Source organism: Petaurus breviceps, unplaced genomic scaffold (assembly GCF_028583685.1).
Source record: "Petaurus breviceps papuanus isolate PSGF00001 unplaced genomic scaffold, PetGlider_PUasm1.0 181, whole genome shotgun sequence".
Classification (NCBI taxonomy): Eukaryota; Metazoa; Chordata; class Mammalia; order Diprotodontia; family Petauridae; genus Petaurus; species Petaurus breviceps.
The window spans coordinates 3,949,499-3,973,074 of NW_027185784.1; the positions used below are offsets into that span (position 1 = coordinate 3,949,499).

General features: G+C 35.8%; 1 protein-coding gene across 3 annotated transcripts in view; it reads right to left on the minus strand.

Moving 5' to 3' along the window:
- Positions 1 to 23,576, minus strand: part of CADPS2 (calcium dependent secretion activator 2) — a 729,035-nt gene that overhangs the window by 105,297 nt on the left and 600,162 nt on the right. For all 3 annotated transcript variants that reach the window (XM_069087109.1, XM_069087108.1, XM_069087107.1), the window contains exons 17-18: positions 13,517 to 13,620; positions 8,072 to 8,228 (exon numbers count right to left, since the gene is read on the minus strand). In XM_069087109.1, the coding sequence (XP_068943210.1) occupies positions 8,072 to 8,228; positions 13,517 to 13,620 (261 nt within the window). The remainder of the gene's footprint in view (positions 1 to 8,071; positions 8,229 to 13,516; positions 13,621 to 23,576) is intronic.

The window sequence follows — 23,576 nt, forward strand, 5'->3', positions numbered from 1 at the left end:
CTATCTATCTATCTATCTATCTATCTATCTATCTATCTATCTATCTACCTATCTGTCTACCTATCTGTCTATTGCTGTGGAGCACCATATGATTCCTTGAATTTGATCCAGATCCCTCTCTTTCCCTATCAAGAAATAGCATGGTAGTAGAAAGAGTAATGGATCGGTATCAGAGAACCTGTTCAGATTCAGTCTCTGACACTTACTGCTGTGTGACTTTAAACAAACCACTTCACTTCTCTGGGTTCCATTTCCCCACTTGTAAAATAAGCAAGTTGGACTGAACAGTCTAAAGTCTCTTCCAGCTCTAATTATATGGTTTTATTTAATCGAAATCCTGCCATCTTAGATGTATGTCCTAATCTATTAACTCATATAAAAGTCTGGCAACAAGCAGTTTTCATCCACATTTTTCCCTGTATGAATTGTTAGGCTATCATTTTTCATGTAATTATGGGTTTCTTTGAGGAAAACCCTATAATTTTTTGAGCCTTGAAGCAATCAGCCCAATATCATCTGAAAACAAAAGGACCTTGAGGACCTTATCATCTATATGAAATTCCTCTTCCAGTTGGACCTTGCACTGGATGTTTCCCATTGTGGCAGAGCTAAAAAAATGCCTAAAACCTAAATCAAATTAGTCTGTTTCAAAGCATAGTGAAAAGAGGTCTGGAATTTGTGTCAGATCCCTTTTTGATACCTGACACTAACATGCATAATATTTGTTAACTGTGTAACCATGGGTTTGTCATTTAACCTCTCTAAGACTCTATGAAAAGGAGATAATAAAATTGGATTAGCTATGTTAGAGAATAATTATGAAGAAAGTACTTTGTAAACTTTAAATGTCATAGGAATTTGAATTATCATTATCATCATCATCATCATCATCACCATCATGATAACTAACTCTCAATTATTTTGCTTGATTTACTTCTTCCTGCTTCATGGGTTTTTGTATTATCTACTCCAGAGGCCAGTCATTGTTGTTCAAGGAACAAATATCAATTTGATTATTAACCTAAGCAAACAGAAGTAAATCTATACAAAAATAACACAGGTGCATTAAAAATGTAATAAATACTTATTTCTCTTTCTATGATCCTTTGAGTATATGTGCCAGTCCTCCCCTTCATGAGCAATAACTGTAGAATTTACGATAGCCAAAAGCTCTATTATGCAGGTTAATAAGCCTTGCTTGTCAACAAGTATGTCATAATTGACATGGGTAAATGTGGGGAGGGCTTAAAGCTATCTCTGTAAGGATACTGTGACATAGATCTGCAGGTCTTACTGGAGCTTATTATTTTTCCCCAAATTATAAAACTACAATAAAAATGTTGATTAAAATGTAAGAACCTTCCTATAGTGATGGACCAAAGACAGGCTTGTAGAAATTAACTGAGAAAGAGAAGCAGGTGGCTGTTCCTTGCTTTTTTTTTTTTCTTCTTGTAATCAGAGTGATCTAAAAATACATTTTGATGTATAGGTATGAATTCAATTAAAAAATGTAGATGCTGTCCTTTAGGAAAGTGGTCATTTAGAAAACTACTCTGGTGTACAGTCTTACTACTATGTCATAGAAGGTCCATTCTTTCTATTTTGCTTCTAGGCCATGTATGTATAGACAAATTTATAAAAATAAATAATTCGTGAATTGCAGATGCAGATCTCATTTAAGCACCTGAGGTATAATAACATGAAGGTGTCAGCCCTCCATATTTCAAAGCTTGAAGATTAACCTAATATGCAATATGGTGACCTAACAGTTCTTCATTTGAAAGAAATCTGAAAAAATAATCTCTGATATAGCCTCAGTGTGAGAATAACCCAGTGGGATTTCCACCTCTTCATTTCTTAATGAGTTTTTTGATAATGAGAGGTGACTTTGCCAGTCACTCTGGGCTCTATTATGGCTAATTTGACTCCACTTCACTCTCCTTGTTAATTATTAACACTAGCCTTTTTATCCTCATGAGACCACATTCCAATTTTTCCTTTTTAGATTTTTATGAGCCTATCTTTCTGAAGGTGAAAGTCTTCACGAATAGGTTTTCACTTAGTGTAAAGCCAGAACATTTATTATTTGTTTAGGCAGAGACTCTGTGACATTGATTATATAAGCACGGGCGTTCTTTCTGATGGCTTTAATGTGCTAGCAATGTGAAAAGGCTGTTAATTAACGAATAAGCACCGTGGTATTTTCCACTTGGGAATCGGTTCCCAGGAGAATGGTCATTTGCCACTTGCTAGCATATCCACAGATTAAAAGGTGACTAGCTCCAAGGGTTTTGCCTTTCAGTCATGCTGAAAGAAATCATTTGTGCAATTTCCAGATGGCTGTCATTTGTCAGAAATGGTCACTTGCTGTATCTATTATCATTGGGGAAATTGTGGAGCATAGCATGTAAACCTAGCATTTGTTATTTACTCTATCATCATAGTCTTTCAGTATAATTTAACTATCCTGCTAATTGCTTCATTATGAAAACATATTTATTTCTCCTCAATTTTAATAAGTCTCTCTTTCAAAACTGTTTCCTTGGAATCTATTTAAGTGATTACCCATCTAATTATCCCTTTATGGGGGGGGGGGAGAGGGAAGGCAAGAGGAGGAGAAAGGAGTAGATTGAGGGAGGATGGTAGAAAACCAAAAGGTAGGCTCTGACATTCTTTTTGGGGTGGCAGTTAAGGAGTATGGGTTTGTTTTCATTATCAATCTTGCTCTGGGAATCAGTGGGTTAGGCTGTGAGGGGTGGGAGATTGGGGACAGTTGCTTTAACTCTGGTGCAGCTGGTACTCTTCCCTGGAGGAAACTATGTCTAACCTCCAAGGGTTTGAAGAGTTGTCTTCGCCTAATCGTGTCTAACTTTAGGTTTAGAAACACACTACAATTTATTTTTTTTTTCTGGAACAACAAGCAAATTTCATATTGGGAAAATACTCTCCTTCCCTCTCTCCACCACTCATCGATTGGCAATAATTATGACACTCAATGATAGCTTTGTCTCAGAGGCCTGATGACAGATCATAACAGAATGGCAATTATCTTTCATCCAGAGACGAATATTCTAAGTTATATTTAAAGGGGAGGACTTTACTAGTTGGATTGGGTCCATAAGTGGAATGTGGATTCTCATCTTTTGTCTATTAGTTTAGAGACTAGCACAAAAATTAAATCTCTTTAAAATCCAAGAACGTGTTTTTTTTTTAAAACAGTAGTAAAATAAAAATAGGAAACAAATAAGAAAAACATTTAAATGATGCCTCATAATGTGTTGTAATAGAAAGAATAAGTCACTCATTCAACAAATGTTAAACGCCTTCATGCCAGGTACTGTGCTAAGCACTGGGGATACAAAGGAAGGCAAAAGACTGTCCCAGCTTTTGTCTAATGATGAACTGGGAATCAAGGGACATGGGTTCAAATCCCTGCTTTGTCATTTATTACTTGTGTGACTGAGCAAATCACTTAACCTTTCTGGGTCTCAGACTCCTCACTGTTGATAGGGTTGGATTAAGTAACACCTAAAGTCCCTTCTAAGTAAAAATGTATGATTCTAGGAAATTTCTTACCTAAAAAAATGTCAAGGTTAAGATGAAATATTATCTAATTCACTATTAGCCTGAAAATCCAGTATGGTGTTCTTAGAAGATGAGAGAGAAATCTATAATATTCTCTTTGTTGAATTAACAACACTCAGCACAAACAAGTACTCTAGGTGTTTGCATGACAACTCTGTAAACCCAATTGGCAAGCAATTCCTTTTTGTCCTATTTAAAATATAGTATTAGCTTACCTTTGTTCATGTTAAGTTTAGCCATTTAACAATAGAGCTTGGACTTTAGAAATGATACTTTCAATTAAATAAATTTATTGGAAATTTCCACACCTTGGTACTGATTTATAGGTGTTACTTTCATGGGTTAAATGTATAAAAATCTTAGAGTTTTTCTGAATGTCTTCCATAGAATACAGAACTTTTTTTGTAAAAACATTGGCTTTTGTAATGGAAATGAATTAAATAGCATGACTTTTCATAATAGCCAACAACATAGTTCATTATAATCAACATATAATATTTACATATTGATAAGAGTATGTGATAATTGTAGACATAAATGTGTATTTCTTGATTACAACTTTGGTTGCAATTTGTAAACTTGACATAAAGGTCTGCATTCCTTTTCCAATTCCCTAAATTATACCCAAATCTTGGTAGTAAAAAGAAATTATGACACAGGGGAACTTTTCCATTTACTTGAATGCACTAAAGAGATGCTTTCCTGAGAAATAATTGATGTTTTTTAAAATATGGTAATCACTTTAAAAATCACAGCCCAAATGCAGACACATCAAAAATTGATGGAACTAAAAATCCAGACTAGGAATAAGTGGTTTGCTTTTGCTTTTGTGGTTTAACTAGAAGTGGATTAAAATAAATCTGAAATTCCTTTGTAGTTAATATCAAAGGAATGTGATGTGTTATGGTAAGGGTATGAAAAAAAATTAGAAAAGTAGCATGCTATTTAACTTTAATTTTACTGCAAACCTTATTTTTTATGCTTTTGCCATTTCAATGTTCTTTTTGTTTCACACCTCCCAGTTATAATTACACTGCAACACTTGCTACCAAAAAGAAACATAAAATAATTCCCTGAAGTTCTAGTGAATGTTTTCCCAAATAATCTGTAAAAAGAATATAATGTCATTATCTCTCATAAAAAAAAGCCAAATACCAAAAGTCAACGAAGGACAAAACATTACACATTTATTGTATCCTTCAATTTTCAAAGGACCTGTAATTTTGTGGAGTGTATGCTACCACCATGGATGCACATGTCAATCTCTTTCACTTTGTAGTTATTTTTTAAGATTCGCTACAGTCAAGAAATTAATTGAGCTGGTGGTGAGATTCTGTATTTTATAGAAAAAGTCAAACAAACCAAAAAACCTGACATCTTAACATGTTAGACAAGCAAAACGAATAATTCATCTCTTCTAAAAGGTTTAACCATTATGATTAATATAGCAAGAACCATAAATTTGCCTAAAGATGAACCTAACAGCCAACTTTTTTGATCATCTCTAATAACTGGGGTGAGCTGTGTTAAACACAATGTTTTTATTTTGGAAAAGAATTTTTTTGGTTCAACAGATTTGCCTTCTTAATTGTACTCTTCTTTGTCTGTTTGTATTCAATGAGTACATATTGGCTGAAAGGAAGCCTTTTTTGGTTCCTTGCTCTTATTATCTTCTTCCCCTTTCCCCTCCATCCCCTTAAAGGGCCTTCCATTGAAGGTATATCTAATTTATATGCAGTAAGTTAAATACATATTCTCTCCCTTGTTAGAATGTAAGTTCCCTGGGGGTAGGGATTATCTTTTTGCCTTTATTTGTATGGAGCCCATTAAGCATGAATCCATGCTTGTTGCCTTGACCTGGTGGCTGCTGGTGGGTGAATAGGATAGTTGAGAAATTTATTAGATGGTAGGGAAAGTCAAAACAGGAATTCAAACATTTATGCCAGATAATTCATATATGGGCACACTGAAAGGGACCTATACAACTATTTGGAAAATAATTTTGTCACGGTATCAACAGTGTAGATAATGGTATAATATATGGGCTTTAATACTACTTCTAGGTCTGTATCCCAAAGAAATCATAAAAATGGGAAAAGTACCCATATGTACAAAAATATTTATAGCAGTTCTTTTTGTGGTGGCCAAGACTTGGAAATTGAGGGGATGCCCATCAACTGAGGAATGGCTGAGCAAATTGTGTTATATGAATGTGATGGAATACTATTGTTCCATAAGAAATGAGCAGGTGGATTTCAGAAAAACCTGGAAAGATTTACATTAACTTACATGCTGAGTGAAGTGAACAGAAACAGGAGAACATTGTAAACAGTAGCAACACTGTGAGGTGACTAACTCTGTTAGAATTAGTTCTGCTCAGCAATGCAACAATCTAAGACAACTCGAAAAGACTCCTGATGGAAAATGCATCCACATCCAGAAAAAGAACTGGGGAGTCTGAATGCAGATCGAAGCATACTATTTACTCTCTCTCTTTCCTTTTTGTTTTTTCTTTCTTGTGGTTCCTCTCATTCTAATGGTTCTAATTCTTTTTAAAAACATGACTAATGTGAAAATATGTTTAATACAAATGTATATATTTAGCCTATATCAGGTAACATACTGTCTTGGGGAGGTGGCAAAGGAAGGAGGGGGAAAAATTTAAAACTCAAAATCTTATGGAAGTGAATGTTGAAAACTAAAAACAAATAAGTCAATAAAACAAATAAATAAAATAATATGCTAGTTTTAAAACAAGACCTTTCTGGAATGACATATAGCTGGGAAGGTCAGTTTATCCAGTGAATAATATAATCAGTATTTTAAATAATCTCCACAGGCTAAAATAATGACCCAAAATAAAGAAGATAAATTCACACAAGTATATATAAAGTTCAAAAATTTAAAAATCCAAGATGAGTCAGACCTACTTTTCTAGTAATTTCCATAAAAAAGAGTCAGGGGTGTTAAAGAAATAATCACAAATAATCAAATAATACTAACAGTAAAGAAAAACAAATAAACACAATCCTATGTTGCATTAACAGGAGGGCAGAAATGAAACAATAATTTTGTTTTATTCTCTTAGTTAGATGTTCTAGGGTGTTACGTTCATCTCCTGGAACATTAAATTAAAAAGATCATTGCTAAGTCACCATTTGGCCTAAGAAAGCAGTGTGCTAGAGTGATAGTGTCAGAGAATCTAGAGTCCATCTCTGATACTGAGTGACTTTGTGTGACCTTGGATAAATTACTTAAACATTCCTTTTTTTTTTTCTCAACAAACAGATGAAGAGATAGGACTAGATGGCCTCTGTGGTCCTTTTCAACTTTAGAGTTATGATTTTATTCTCCTAAGAGGATGGGAAGGAATCTGGAAACCATCTCCCTTGAGTATCAGTTGTAGGAAGTAGAGATGCTAATTTATCTAAGGTATGATCAGGGACTTTAAGCATTGGAAGGACAGTTATGTGAGGGAAGGAGTAAATTTATTTCGTGCTTCTCGACAGGACTTGAACGAGGCTCAACAGAGTGCATCTTACAGAATTGTAGATTTCAGTTTGATACACAGAAAGACTTCTTACTAAGAGGAGTCAGCAGCGGAATGGGCTGCCTTAGAAAGCAATCACCTCCTTGTCACTGGAAGTGTTCAAGCTGATCTTGGAAGCCCATCTGTTAGATATGTTGTTGTCAAGATTCCTACACTGGACCAGAAGTTAAAAGGAGTAACCTCTAAGTTCCTTTACAACTCTGAGACTCTATGAAATTAAAAACCTTGATGATACAATGGTTAACATTTAACTGGTACAGTATCAGAGGTAGCCTGCAGTGAAAGGTTTCTAGAAAAAAAGTAAATTTCTAAATTTTCCTTCAGACACAAATATTTGCTAGTTCCTTGTATGAGAAGACTTAGAGTTTTCTGGAAGAAGTGTGCTAGAAGCAAAGTGAGCACTGTTCCCAGGGGTGTGTTAGAGCCATCCCTGTTAGAGCTAGAGATGACTGTTAAATTTTCATTGTGAGCATTTACTTGTGAAATCAGCGAATCCTATAAATCAGAGTCTGATTAATTGTTTTATTGATTGTCTAGACCTAAGAGAGTGATGGAGAAAATGTTAAAAATTTAGATTAAACTTCAAAGTGATTTTCAGAGAAGTGGCATTTTACTAGCATTTACTAGCATACTCCTGACTGTTGCTATGTTAAAAGCTGACAAGAAATACCATACAGATGCATGAGGGGAAGAAATGAGTGATATCATGGTGACCAGCATAAGACACTAAGGAGAGTTAGCTCTGACCTAGGAAGTTCTGGTTGCATGGTGAGGATGGAAGGCATATAACATATAAATCCTGGGAGAGTTATACTATAGCTCTCTAAACATGTGTGTCCATATACATAAATATCTCCCTGGTCCTTAATCACACCCATAACCATACCCTCACCCACACCCACACCCACACCCACATTAATGGATCCAAACTCTTACTGTCATTTCTTAGGAAGTTATTTAGCAGTTGGAAAAGTGGAAAACTATCCCAAGAATCTTGTGGCTGAGCCTCTAGTGCTGAATCCATGTCCACAGTAAATAATGACCAAAATTTCTCTGCATGTTCAGCCAATAGATCTGGCCACCAAGCAAATGCCTAGCAAAGGATAAAGAAAGAAGATCTGTTAGAAACATAAAAATATGCCAGTGCCTACACTTAATGATACTGTGAAAGTTCTTGAATAAAATGAAAACTTTTTTCAAGAAAAAGAAAATGAAATTTCATATGAATAATAAAAGAAAAAGAAAATCAGAAACAATGGCCTATTATAGTATGAAAAATAAACATTACCTCTGAAATCTAAAAATTTATATTTAATTTAAAAAACAGGCTGGATCTTTAAAAAAAAAATTTCCAAATCGTGATTGTCTTTGTTATATTTTCTTTTTTTGCTTGTTTGTTTTGCTTTCTGGAGGGCAACTGGGGTTAAGTGACTCGCCCAAGGTCACACGGCTAGTAAGTGTGTCAAGTGTCTGAGGCTGGGTTTGAACTCAAGTCCTCCTGACTCTCAGGCCCGTGATCTATTCACTGTGCCACCTAGCCGCCCCCTTATATTTTCTTTTCTTTTCTTTTTTTTTTAAAGCAATCATGGTTAAAGTATTTTGCTCAAGTTTACACAGACAGTTATTTTTGTATGGGTGTTAAGTATCTGAGCCCAGAACCGATCCCAGGTCTCCCGACTGTGGGGCCTGCACTCTTACTCACTGTGCTACCTAGCCGGCCCTTATATTTTCAATAGAAGAAAAATTAGAAGAAGATTTTCTCTTATTCATACTTTTAAGAAAATGTCAGTTTCATAATAGTTTGACACAAAGGAAAGAACATACCTCAATTTGGAAATACCAGCTATTTTAATTATTGTTGCAGTTATTATTATTTTTTTTTTTTAGAGCAAGTCATTTTAAAGTTAGGAAGCTCCACATTTACTTTCAGTAGCACTGTAGGAACCTAAGGCTTATACCTGAAAAACTTATTGAGTATCTACTTTTAAGAAAATGAACTGTTCAGTACGGACTTCTAAGATTTTGCTATAAAATAGTTAATTCATAGTAACTACAGGCCCCAAAGAATTGCTGATTAAAAGGAACTGGGATCAGTATATGTATGGAGAGAAAATTTTCAATGTAAGTTAACTTTAAAAATTCTTGATAGATACCATGTCTCTTAGAATGGATATGGAATATGAACAGGAAACTTGAGCAATTCTGTTAAACACCATATTAAATACCCAAATGACCAAGGTCTCAAAAACCAGTCTTTTCTTATTTAACATCAGTCTATCTCACCTTCCTGATTTCAAATCCGGCTTTGGACACTTACTAGCTGAATGGCCCTGGGCAAGCTACTTAAGCCTGTTTATTCCAGTTCTTCATCTATAAAATGAGCTGGAGAAGGAAAAGGCAAACCACTCCAGTATCTTTGCCAAGAAAATCCCAAATGGGGAGTAAGACATTGTAATGGGAATGCAGATTTGGAAGATCTTCCCTGCCCCTAGGCTAAAGTGCACCTGAAGCCTGGGGTGGGAGGCTTGTTTTTCAGTAGATACTTCTTGATTGGCCAGTGAGTCAATAAGGTTGTTACATTCTCTGAGCCAGGAGAAGGCTATATAAGCCCTGATGTATAGCTTTGTTTTGGCGGCTCACTTTGAGAAGTGTTCTGTGATTTGATCTGGATTCTGGGAAGCCGTTGTCCACAGGCCCCCCCCCCCTTTGAAAAACCCAGATGTTGAAACCCAGATGTTGACTGGGTATGGATGTAATGGTTGGACAGTTTGGAAATCTGTCTACTTGATCTGTTTCTGTCTTGATAATTCTGCCTGTATGCTTTGAAGTTCGGGGTGCTGACTTTTTTCCCCTGAACAAGGTAAATGATATATGTCTGACTGATTAAAGTAAGCTTGTTAACCCATTTTGAGTTGCTTTCCTTTATCAAAGCAGATCCAAGAACCTGTATGGGCAGCAAACCCTGAGGACGTGCTTGGGGTGCTTGCTGCTACAGACACAAAGAGTAAGACACAACTGAAACTACTGAACAAAACCCCTAGCAGAGGGTCTTGTACACAGTAGGTGCTTAGTAACTGCTTTTTGAATTGAATTAGTTGGTATAATGGAGAGTGTACTGGATCATGAGTAGATTCCTGGATATTAGTTCTGACTGTGCCATTTAGTTCTGACTAGCAGTAGCAAATCACTTTACCAGGGCTTGCTTTCCTCAACCAGCAGATGATGTCTACAACCCCTAAATTCTACATAGTTAGACTATGGAACTTAAAGAGTTTACTAGAGAGTATAACTGGAACGTGAGTACCTAGTTTCTCTGGAACTAGTGTCAGTTATGACACCTTGTTGTTGAACAGACTTATTGGTTCAACCAAAAATTCTTGTCAATAGATATCAAAGAGTCTGTTACTGTGAGTGGATAGTTCATCTTCAGGCTCACCAGAAAAGATTATACAGCCTCCCTAAAGAAGAAGAAGGAGGAATTGTGAGGCAAGGCTGAAAGAGGAGGTCAAGAGGCCTTCAGAGTGAGGGAAAAAAGTCTTATAAGGAAAGTTACTGTCAAAATCTGAAGGAGATGAAACTTGCTTGTCTGAAAATTTGCCGAAGGATAGAAACAACCTTTTAGCCCTGAAAAGTAAACTGCCACTGTGAACAGAAGTAGAATGGAAATAAAAGGACCTGACACATGAGCCACTTGAAGGTCTCTTGGAGGCAGATAGATTAACCTCTACCAAGGGAGTTGATCGGGGTACTCTTTCAAGGAGTCAGGAAACTGGTTTGAACATACAGCAAAATAAATATTAGACCTGAGAGCTAGAACACTGATTCACTTTGGCAATGACAGAGCAAACATTCATTCCCCATAAATGTTCAGGGAAAGTTAGATTTGTCAGTGAATGGAAAAATTCCCAAGATACATTGATTCACCAAGATGATAATAGGAAAATTGGTGATATGTAATTAATCATTGGTAACACACACCCATACAGCACTGCAACATCTAGCCTAATTAGAGAATGACTCATACTCTTGAGTTTCAAGGAGGATAAAAATGCCTTTAAAAATTAGAAATAATCAGAATTGTTTTTTTTTTTTACAACACATTAAATAAAGAAAACCATACCAGAGAAATGAGTAAAACAATGTCATTTTGTGTGAGATGGGACACATACCTCTCTTCCCTGAGGGAATCCAAGGATTTGAAAGCAGTATAGAATGGGAAAATATTACAATATTAAAAAATATAACAAGAGTTTATTGTTATAATTTTGTTATGAAGCCTGTGTTTTCTGTCTCCAGTTGCTGTGCAGGATTGTCTTGTGTAAAGGTGGCTTGTATTCAATAAACAAATTTTTTTGGAGGTTGGAAAATAATATCAGCTTTTTGTTTTGTTGGTACCCATTACATTTTAATATGCATATTAGTTTTTTTCTGCAAATTTTAATTGTGATTGCAATGAGTATGTAACATTTAATAATTACCTTTAAATGGTAGGAAATGAGGATCACAATAGAGTAATGAGTTTGAACTTTGAATAATTGCCATTTTCCTTATTGGTGCTAGTAAAGAAAATGCCATATTTGTAAAACCTTTGGGACTATTTGAATAATAAAGAATCTATCTCTATTATAGAAAAGTACACTGTATTTTGATATCCAATCAGAATTAGTTTTTTTATTTGTAAAAGCCTAATACTTTTATGATAATGCTTTGCAACAAAAGACAAAGAGAAAACACATCTATTTTATCAAATAATCATTTGCAGTGTAACACAGCAGTGATACTAGTGTAGAATAGAACCCCCTGGGAATTCATCTCAAATTATTGAAGCAGCTGTTTCTTCAGTTTAAAATAAAATATCCATAACAAGTTCACACATGACAGATGCAAGGTAAAAACTAGATTCCACAGTGTGAGCGAAAAGCAGATGTTTTGAATGATCATATTTATAACCAGATACAATAAATCTTCGTTTAACCATGGTATGGTTTCATGGATGTCTTTATTCAAGGAGTTGTTTAAAATATACTTCCTGTAGTTTCTTACATCTTTTGAGAGCAAGGTTTCATTAAATATAAATACTCTATAAATGATATATATTTATATAGATATATCTCGTTCTTGTATATCCTTGCTCACTTCTTGTGGTTCCTCAATGGTTGATTGTATAGTTTTCCTCAAATTGATTCTATAGTGCTCAATTTTATTATGTTTTATATAAAGAAAGCTTCCTCTTCCCTCCTTCAGCAAAAAAGAAAAAAAAAGAAAGGAAAAAAAGGAGAAATCTCATTACTGTGAATAAAACCCTTGATCTTATATGGAGTCATTTTTAGAGTTTAAAATAGGAGAATCAATATTGCTTTTAGCATGTTTAGATAATCCTAATTTGAAATTAGGATCTAAAAACCATTGCTCTTTATCAATTAAAATAAGGTAAAAACTGATATGTGTATATTATATATATATATGTATATACATATATATGCTTTAAGGTTAGCGAAGAACTTTATGTATCTTAACTGAATTTGATGATCTTGAGTAAAAGAGGTAGAAATTTGAAATTAATCCACTACTTGGAAGTTTCTAGTGAACTTTTGATTAGATACTACACAAATAACCCTTAAAGCATTATAGAGATGCCAAATACTATGACTATCTCCCAAGCCAGAATTGCTCTCTTTCTTCTCTGCATTGTCATAACACTTTGCACATCTCAATTGACTTGTACCCTGTGTCTTTTATTTATAGACTGCTGTGTACAAGTCTGACTTTTCCTACTTGAACCCAAACTCCAAGAGGTATATGGGAGACAGTGGAACATGGTGGATACAGTGCCGGATGTCGAGTCAAGAAGGCTTGGGTTTGTGAATCCCACCTCGAAAACTTACTAGCTGGGTGACTTGGGGCAAGCCTATTAACCTGAGTCTCAGTTTCCTCATTTGGAAAATAAGGAGGTTGCCCTAGATGACCTCTAAGGTCCCTCCCTGCTCTAAATCTATGATCCCTTGTCTGAGTCTTCATTCTCAAAGCAACCTGCTCATTCCCCTGTACATGGCAGATACTCAATACCTGTATGTGTTTTCTTGAACAGAACTGCTTTAAAACTAACATGCTTTCCATGACATTTCATCACCTTCTGGTACTATCACTAGTCTCTCTCTTTTTAAGCCTTTCAATTTTTATTTCTGAACCAAGAATTCCATCAAAGGAATGCAAGTATAATTTGATTTCTGTTCATTTTATATAAATTCTCTTCTCTTCCCTGAAGGTGAGTGGCCTCATATGCATCAAGGATCATGGCTAACCTGTTCTTTAGTGTTGTTCCCATTAAAGGGAAGAGGAGTGCCTGGGGCATTATTCTACATTAAAAAACCTTTCCCTCACCTCTGAATGATGCTCTTCATTCTGCTGTAATACCTCTATGCAGAGCTCTGCTAGATGAAGGACCTCCTCCAGCTTTCTAGCAGGAGCAGCTTGGTTCATGATCTCTACAGCAAAAAAGAGAATGACAATGGTATTACCTTGGAAAGTCTCAACCAAGACAAACACATACTCTAACAGTGCTGAAACGAGTATGGATGGATGGTAGGTTTTTTTTTTTTTTGGAAGGAATAAGTGATTCAGGACAACAGATAGTCTAAGATACAAATGAATACACAACAGTAACAACAGCAAAACCCAATTCACCAGATTACAGAAAATATTTCACCCTCAAAGCAATCACAGGCAATTGGGAGTGCTTTTCTGTTTAATACAGAGGAACTAACAGGTGCATCCATACATTAGATGCTCAACTTCTGTAACAAACAAGTTATAATTTTCTTTAAGGTCAGGAATACAAAGAGAGAAACTACTATGGATTTCTCTGTCCCTCTTTCATTGTATCATCAATACAATGCCATCTTCACATATGAGTCATCCCTGCAATTCTCAAAACCTGGTTTTGTGGTGGTGGTTGCTGTTGCCATTGAAATTCCATGCCTGAAATGTCCATAGTTTAGGTGATCACGAAATTGAAAAAAAAAATTAAGAGTACAAAGTCACCTAAAACCATTCTGACAGCATGCAATTAACTGATTTCCTTCCCAGCTCTACCTTCTAAATAAGCCACAGTTCTTTGAAGCTGAAGGTTCTTTCATTATTGTAGCAAAACTGGGGCTCTAAAAAGACAGGTCATAATGGGATTATAAAGTAATGATTCAAAACTCAGTACCAATGAAAGCAAATAGCTCACTGAAAAGACACAACTCATTTGGCAGGAATGAGAAATGGATGCTGCCAATATTGAAAATGTTTCTAAAATTGATTTACAGAAGATAACTTCAAGTAGGAAGTAAAGGGCATTCAGAATAAATAGTTCTTTGGCTGGATGGGCCTACTATATCAAGAAAGTTGTAGGAAGGGAATTAGAGCTTTTAGGAAATAAAGATCTCTTCTCTGGGGAGCCTGGAGGCTCTTTTTTTTTTCCTGCTGAAGAGCTTTCTGTTTAATTTTCTCACCAACCCATTTTAACACCCTAAGGGATTTACTTGGTAGAAGAGTCTTCTCTACTTTATTTCTCAGATTTCTTCCTCTCTGGGCCAAGTGAAGGGGTCAGTCACCAGAGCCACTCTGGTTCTGTGTCAGGAGGAAAAAATATTCTATTTCTTTATTCAGGAGTGTCTGGTAAAGCTAAGCACCTTCTTTTCTCACTCAAATTTATCTTCTTCCTCCTCTTTTCTTCCTTATTTAACTGCAGATGGAGAAATGGGTATGTGTGATGAGACTGAAGTGCTGTCTGGATAGGTTTGGGGGGAAGATAAATCATATAAAAGTGTACCTTTACTACCTCTAGTCTGACCTTCCAGTGCAGCCACATCCCCCAGCAAGATGTAAGCTTTTGCTGTCTAGCTAGTGGCAGGGGTAAAGGAGCATGGAAACCCAGATTCTCTGGAAAATGCTCCAAGTGTGAACTACTTTCACAAAGTCACAAATATCATCAATCTACTATTCCATTCATTATTAGGATGCAAAAATAAGGCTCTCATTTAAGGAGCTTCAGATTATACATTCTTAAATATGCAAGGGACAAATGAAAGACATAGAACAACTTCCCCCCAAAAGGAAAAATGTCTCCTACAACATCCCTGTAAATAGTTTTCTACCTCCTAACAACAGGAAAGTCACTCTTTATGTCAGACAGATCTAATTGAAACAGTCTAGTTGGTTAGATATCATACGCACATCCAAGTGCCAAACAAGGGGTGCCCAATTTTGGTACTGATTGAACCACTTCCACAGACAAACATTAATGTCCTTGAAAACATATTTTATGCCAGGGGTCAGCTAATTACTGCTAAATCTGGTACACCATTGTTTTTTTTTGCTTTTTTTGGAGGTAGAGCAATTGGGGTTAAGTGACTTGCCCAAGGTCACATGGCTAGTTTTTGTGTTAAGTGTCTGAGGCTGGTCTTCCTGACTCCAGGGCCGGTGCTCTATTCACTGAGCCATCTTGCCAGCCTTAGCATTCTTTTATATAATAAAACTTTATTTTAAAATGTAAAAAACATTCTTAACTTGTGGACTGTACAAAAACAGAGGACAAGCTGGATTTGACCCAATGATCTACATTATAATGCAATAATGTGCTGACTTTTGCTTTACACAACTACTCAAAAGCAAGTTGCAGTTAATATCCTACTTATGCAAAATTTATGCCCAGCAAGTTTTAGGTAGCTGCCTACTCATGTCCAGAATTCATATTTCTAATGTCCTTCCAATTATCTATAATTTTAAACTCATGTGAAACATACACACACATGCAATTTTTTTTTCTTTTTGGAGGGTGGAATGCAGGGCAATTATGTGACTTGCCCAAGGTCACACGGCTAGTAAGTATTAAGTGTTTGAGACCGCATTTGCACTCAGGTCCTCCTAACTCCAGGGTCTGTGCTCTATTCACTGAGTCCCCCAATTTTAAGTCACACAGGATGACTACTGGGATAATATTTAAGGATTTTATAGCAATGAGTAGGTTGGGATGTTTCAAAGCAAGACATGATTTCCCAAATGCTCTTAAGTCTGATCTAACCTTATTCATTTCTGGGCCTTGTTCATCATTTATATGTAGTATCTATTGAAAAGATATGTACTAATGAACTAATTTGACATGCCACTTGCCTAGCTAGTTTGAAAAATATTACTTTTCACCTACTTCAGATCATTTGTCAAATTTCTTTTACAATGCAGTGGTTTTCACTCCAGAAACTAATATTCTTGGGCCTAATACAATTATTTCATTGACTGCTATAAAAAAGTACATTTGTATAATCTCAAAAGCGCTAGAGAAGCCTCTTCTTTTTCTTCAAGGCACTTTTCATGATACCAGTAAATATTTCTGGTGAACATATATATTTTTGCTTTATTTCTCACTTGATGTCAATACTCAGCAGGTCACTGAATGAAGTTATCTCCACAGTCGTGTATATCATAGTTTTATAACCTTAGTATATGCAGACACTTTTTAGGGCTACATTTTGTTTTTTCTACCGAGTCAAATACCATTTTAAAATCACTGAGCCATAAACACAGTGGGATCTGTATTTTCTATATCCCTTAGTGAATTGTCTGATTCTAAAGGTGTGTTTTGATATAGAAATCACCTACAAAGCTTGTCTTTCCTCCTTTCACATTTTCATCAAAAAATGCCTTTGAAGCTTACACAGGCATTTGACATAAAGATCTTATAGAGATGACTGTATGATTGCATGCAGGTGTATGAGGTGATAGTTACCTTTTTTTTTTTTTCAAAAGTTGGGTTGGAGTAAACACAGCATTCTTTTGGAATCTTCCCTTTTTTTGAGCTATCTTGAGGATAGATCACAAATGTCTTTGAAATTGTATTGTTTACAATATGGATTTATTATGTTTTTTTTTCAGTCAGATCTGTATGTTCCAGGGCCACATATTCTTGTTGTTGTCTGCTGATTTAATCTACAAATGCTACAATATAACTTGGTTTAGCTCCAAGGTCTCTTTACTCCCCCTTTTTTTTAAAACTGCTTTTCACTTCTTTATGAACAAACTTCTGAATTCTTTTGTTTTCCTCTTCTATATGGTTATGCAGATGAGATTTTCTCTCAACTGGTACTGTCTTCTACTTTATTGCCCTTCTGGGTTTACTGACTGTTGGTATTTTCTGGGCTACCTGGGCCTCCTAGTGGCAATTGTTCTGTACCAGCTAAAACACCAGGAAATCTGAGTTAATGCCATTACTTTTGTCCAGTTCCAACTTCCTGGAGTTGCCATCACCTAAAACGGTTGGGTGGGGTAGCTGCTATAAATGAAAGGTTATCTTTTTCCTTTTCTTTCTTTTTTCTTAATTTGGAATTTACTTTGACTTCTAACAATTTAGTGACACGACACAGGCAATTGACTCTGAAATGATTACTCTCTGTAAAGTGTTATTGCCTATCGGTTAAACTGATTTTTTATGATATTTTGTGCTTGATGTGCCTATTAGTTTTTTTTTCTGAAAATAAAATTTTTCATAGCAGATAAGAATAAGGCTTCCAAATAATCTAGAAGCCTTTTGTTTATTTAATATCTTGATCTCAACTCATACTTTTCCAATATAATTTTTACCATATTTTCCTATATTTACTTTCACATTCATGTTACCCAGTGACAAGATATATGTTATAACTGCATTTGGATGTTCTCTGTGATGTTCTTTAGAGAATTCTTCCACTTCATCCTCTGCAATGGATGTTGTTATATAAGCTATCATTATCATGATATTGGTTTCTTTATTTATGTTCTATGTGAATACTGAAAGATAAGAGGATAAAATATTTGATGAAATAATAGCCTTGTCATGTACCCAGAGACAAGGAGGAAATCTGTCACTCCTCTCTTCGTCTCTCCAAGAAGAACCTGGGAACCTTCCCTCCCTTTAGCTGTATCCTCTTCATATCTTCTGGTTCACACATAGCAGTAATGTTATTATGGATATGTTCCAGCGCCTATGGTAGCATATCAACTCAATGGTCACACGTCAATCACCTATTGAGAGCAATTAAATTAGTGTTTGTAGAATGTCTAGAAATTTCTTAGCACTCTTTGCCTTTTCTGTCATTTTTGCTACAGAAAGAGGTAGCACAGGACTTTGGGCCATTTTCTACTCCTTCTACTCCTCATTTCATTGATTGTAATGTTATCTTTCAAAGAAAAGATCCCAAAAGGGACACCAGGTTACCAACTTTCCAACCTTCAGGTGATGAACTTTTATTTAGTGTAGTTTGTCTTACACAGTGGACAACCATCCTATACCCAAGATTGTACTTAAAGCCTTTCCACCTTGACAAGAACTGGAAGATCTCATATTCCATTGACAAAACCTTTAAGAACCTCAAAGTTCTTTTGTAGGATTTTGGTAGGAATGGTATAAAACATAAATTTTATAGACCTTCTGAGGACAAATTGAACCCTACAGATTAGAATGACCATGGTAATAATAGAGAAAGGAAAATCTGAGTGGGAGCTTGAAGGACCAGTTGGAAAAGACTTCAGAGGTGATCTGAACCACTTCATTTTACATATATGAAGTAAACTGAGGCCAAGAGAGCTTAAATGACTTGCCTAGGATTATACACATAGTAAGAGGAAAGGGCATTCAAAGCAGGGTGGTAGTGGTAGATATCAGCTAAGCTGATGGGAGTAGGCTGATTGCAGTCTGATTAGGGAATTATGAAAGACAAAGGTAGAGTGAGTAGGAAAGTATGTAATGGTTAGACTTCATAAGATACTAAATATTGGGATCAGAGTTAAGGACTTTGCTCTATAGACATATTAAAGGTTTTTAAGCAGAAGCGTGGCCTGAAAGTGGTTTTAGTAAGACTAAAGTGGGCATATAGTGGGACAGTAATGTGATAGGAAAGATCTATTAGAGGTTGCAAAGGTCAGGTTGTAAGAGCAGAAAGGCCTAAATTAGGGCCGCATCAGTAAAAACAGAAAGGAAGGGGGAGAAAGGCATTATTGAAGGAAGAATTCACAGAACTTGGTGATGGAAAGGATATAGAGAACAAGAGAGAAGGAGAAGTTAAAGGTGATTTAATAATTAGGAGTCTGGTTGTCTTAGAAAATGACAGCACTATTGACAGAAAGAAGGAATGGAAACACAATGGGCCATCTAACAATTAGGTGGCCCATTGCAACTCCATTCCTTCTTCTTAGTGATTTGTAAAAATATCACCTGATTTTTCTAATTATAATTATCATCATACAGTGTCTGTATATAGAATGCCATTGAATAAATGCCCATTGATTGCTCTGAAAAGGTAATCTTCCTGCATTGGAATTGTTGAGTTAAGTCAAGTGAGAAAGATGGATGACAAGAAGTTTTCAGGGACCACAGGTTATATGTACAGTATTGAGGAATAACCACCAGGATTATGGTGGAACAAATCATATGAAAATAGTAGGAAGAATCATTGAAAGCAACTCTACAGAAACACTGATTGTTTGGAAATAACAGCTGGAGGATTAGAGCCATTGCTAGGACAGTCCAATTGAAGTCAACATGAAACAAAGAAATCATGTCAAAAATAGGAGCAAACTAGTCAACTATAGCAGTAGCCCAAATTCAGAAAATATATTGAATATCCCAGGATTATGTGGTAGGTGATTCTGTCGACAGGAACTGTCTCAATCTGCATTTGTAACCACAGCATCTAGCATAAAGCTTTGTCCATAGTAAGCACTTAATAAATTCTGGTTGATAGAGAATGTACACTCACTGAAAATATATACTGCTTACATAAGAAAAAAAAGTTCTTATCAAGGACGATGTTATCCACCCTCAGAGAAACTGAGGACAAACAAGTCTATACATGGTCTTACATAAATGCATATGACTGTATATGTCTATATACAAGTATGATTATAGATATCTAAGTATATGTATATATGTAAGTGCATACAAACATGTATATATGTATGTATATATGTGTCTATATACGTGTGCATACACATACAGCCATGCTTAATTGTAGTCTTTTTGGGGAAGGGAAAGGAGGAAGGGAGAAAAAGAACAAAGTAAAAAGTGCACAGCAGAGAACAAAAGAAAAGTTACAAGGAAGCAAAGAACAGCCCTGAAGACAATATGTAATACGTATCATATGGGCTTTCTTGAGATGGAAATTTATTGCTGTATATTTTGAATCTTCTTTTAAGGTCTACCATGCACATGGCAATATTTTCTTATTTTTTTTAAGTTTTAGTATTTAAGTTTATGTTTCTTTTTGTGTATTTAAGTTTTAGTAAAAAAAAAAGAGAAAAAAGCTGTATATTTTGAAACTTCACACATGAGGATTTTGATTCTCATCCATCCCCTTACAAATCACTTCACATGTCTGTGACAAAGTTTCCTCTTCTGCAAAATGAGGGAAGTTAATGAAATGACCACTAAGGTCCCTTCCAGCTTCAATCCCTATGGTCCTAAGAATGAAATGAATTTCAGGTTAACTGCCTTTCAGTGATTCTATAGCATTTGGGGGAAAGGGTGGAAAAGTAGCATAACTCTTTAGTTCTTCTAAGGTGATGACATATAACTTGTCCGTGGAAAATAGCTCCTTCATTACTATCAGCACGTGGGACTCTTGAATTGTCTTGTAATTGTTTTCTCTGCCTTAAGCCTCTCTTCACTTCAATTCATTTTCCAAGTCTGACAATATTTTTCCTCCCTCCTCTTCAATAAATTCCAGTGGCTCCCTATTATATTCAGAATCAAATATAAAATTTGCCTGGCATTCAAAGCTCTTCATAACCTGGCCCCTACTTACCTTACCAATTATCTTATACTTTACTTTCCTCCATTTACTCTACAATCCAGTTATACATGACTACATGTCATTCTTCACACACGACATTTCAGCTCCTGACTTTATATATTTGCACAAGGTATCCCCCATGCTTGGAAACCTCTCCTTAACCTGGCTTTAGTCCTAGCCTTCTTGGCTTTAAAACTCAGCTCAAATTCCATGTTCTCTAGCCTATTAGAATGTGAGTTTCTTGGAAACAGGGACTGTGTTTTTGCCTTTCTTTGTGTCCCCAGCACTTAGCACAGTGCTGGAACATAGTAAAGGCTTATTAAATACTTGCTGACTAACTAACTCTGCTTTAAACAGGGTAAGTATGCCATCCCACTGGTGGCAACAGGGTTGGAATAGAATCTTTGGCTCCTAGTCAAACCATGATCTAATACTGTTTATTTGAAAGCATTAGATTGAATCTTTGACTCAAAATTCACACTTAAAAGTTTCTTTTGTTCTCAAGAGTCTATTATTTATTCCCTAACAGTTTATCTATAAAATGGATGGGATTAAAGATTTAAAGGTCCATTGTAAAAACCACTCCCTCATTTCATAGATTAGGAAGGTGAGTCACAAAAAGGTTAAGGGACTTGTCCAAGGTCATGTGGGAGTTGAGCATCAGAGCCAAGAATCAACCTGGGGTCCTCTGCCTCAAAATCCAGTATAGCTAATATACCAGACTGCCTCTAAAATAAATTCTTTTGATCTCTATCTCTCAGAAAAGGATGAAAGACCAATACAAATTGTAAATAAGAGAGGTTGAGAGTTTGAGGAGTTGAAGACAAAATGAAAACCCCCAACCCTTTATGCATGTTTGAAGTAAGAAGAAATCATTATTGTAGTTAGCTGAAAACTTCTGTCTAGGATGAAAGCCCATTAGAGTGTTAAAAGCTCCTTTTACATTTCAGAGTGTCTTACATAAAAACGAATAGAGATGGCACACACTTTCTTTGAAATGATAAAATGTTATAAATCATGTCACCCTTTTCAGATTCAAGATACTGACAATACTCCAACTCCATACTCATATATAATGGCCTCTTCAATACATTAAACAAAATCCAATTCATCAAGTGTTAGGTATTTTGCTTTTTTCTTTGTTTCATAGGTTTCCATGGTCAAAAACTTTATCACCAAGCGGCCCGCCTATTGGTTCTAAGGCTCTCCAGACTCAGCTAGCTCAGCTGGTCCTTGGAAATCAAATATCCTTTGTCTGCTGGGGCCATATTGGAAGCCTTTCCAGCATGGAAGAATCTGCTAGATGTTGCAGTCTTTGGGGAAAGCCAGGGTCATCTCCATGCCATGACGAAATGTTATAATAGGACTTTGTAGTCTTTGGTCCTATACAATTCCCTTCTGCTTCTGGGCTGGAGGTGGCAGAGCAGAAGAAAAGAGAGTGCTATGAATCACAGTATTAGATTGTCAATAAACATTAATTTAGCTCTTGGTACTCTAAATGTGAGCACCTTGTCTAGTGATCAAGGAGTAGACATTCTGCTGGAGGAACTGAATCAGGTGGATCTTGATATTCTCACTATAAATGTAGTAATACAAGAGAAAATTATAGTTAAAATGGAGGAAGCATGGATACTGGATAAAGGACTTGGCCTGGAATTAGAGAGACCTGAGTTCCAATACTGTCTCAGTCATTTACTAGAGCAAATCACTAACCTTCTCCTCACAGCAGCTTCTTCAGTTGTAAAATGGGAGTAATACTAGCATCTCTTTCACAGGACTGTCTATTTCAATCCTAGCTCCAGAACTGGGAGAGGCTTCCGAGGTCTTCATAATTTTACAGATGCAGAAACTGAAGGCCAGAGAGTTTATGCGACTTGATCAAAAACACACAGGTAGTGTCATCATGAAAATCAAGTCAGATAATTTGTGCAAAGCACTTTTCAAACTTAACGCACTATACAGATGTTAGCTAAGTGGAAGAATAGCTTCCAAAGATTCTCTTTGTTGAGACAAATAAAGGAATTGGGAAGTTTGGTTTTATCATGTGTCCAAAGGTGTTAAGAATGTTATTTTTAGGTAACTGTAGGCTATTTTATCTTATATTGCTCAATACAACCATTTGCAAAAAGACTACCATAAAGATTCCTTCAAGGCCCAGCTAGAATTCCACCTTCTACAGAAAGCATTTTCCAATCTCCTTTTAATCTCTGTTGATTATCTCTAATTTATCCTGTATATATAAATGCAAATTATCTTTGCATATTTTCTCCCTCATTAGATTATGAGCTCTTTGAGAGCAGGAGCTATTTCTGACCTTTTTTTGTATTACAGCGCCTATTAGTATAGTGTCTGGCACACAGTAGGCCCTTAATAAATGTTTATTCTTTTGTGATTGAGATAGCTTCCATTTTTCCATATTGCAGAATATATAGAAGTAAGTATATGCTATGAAAAACTCACCAAGATTCACCAAATTAAATTGATACACACTTGACTTTTAATGAAGTTATATATAGTACATAGAGAGCTAGGGGCAGGATGACTTGGGCTTAAGACTTACCTCTGACATATACTGACAAATCACACCCTAGGTTAGTCACTTACCCTCTTGGGATTCCATGCAGTTTTCTAAGAAT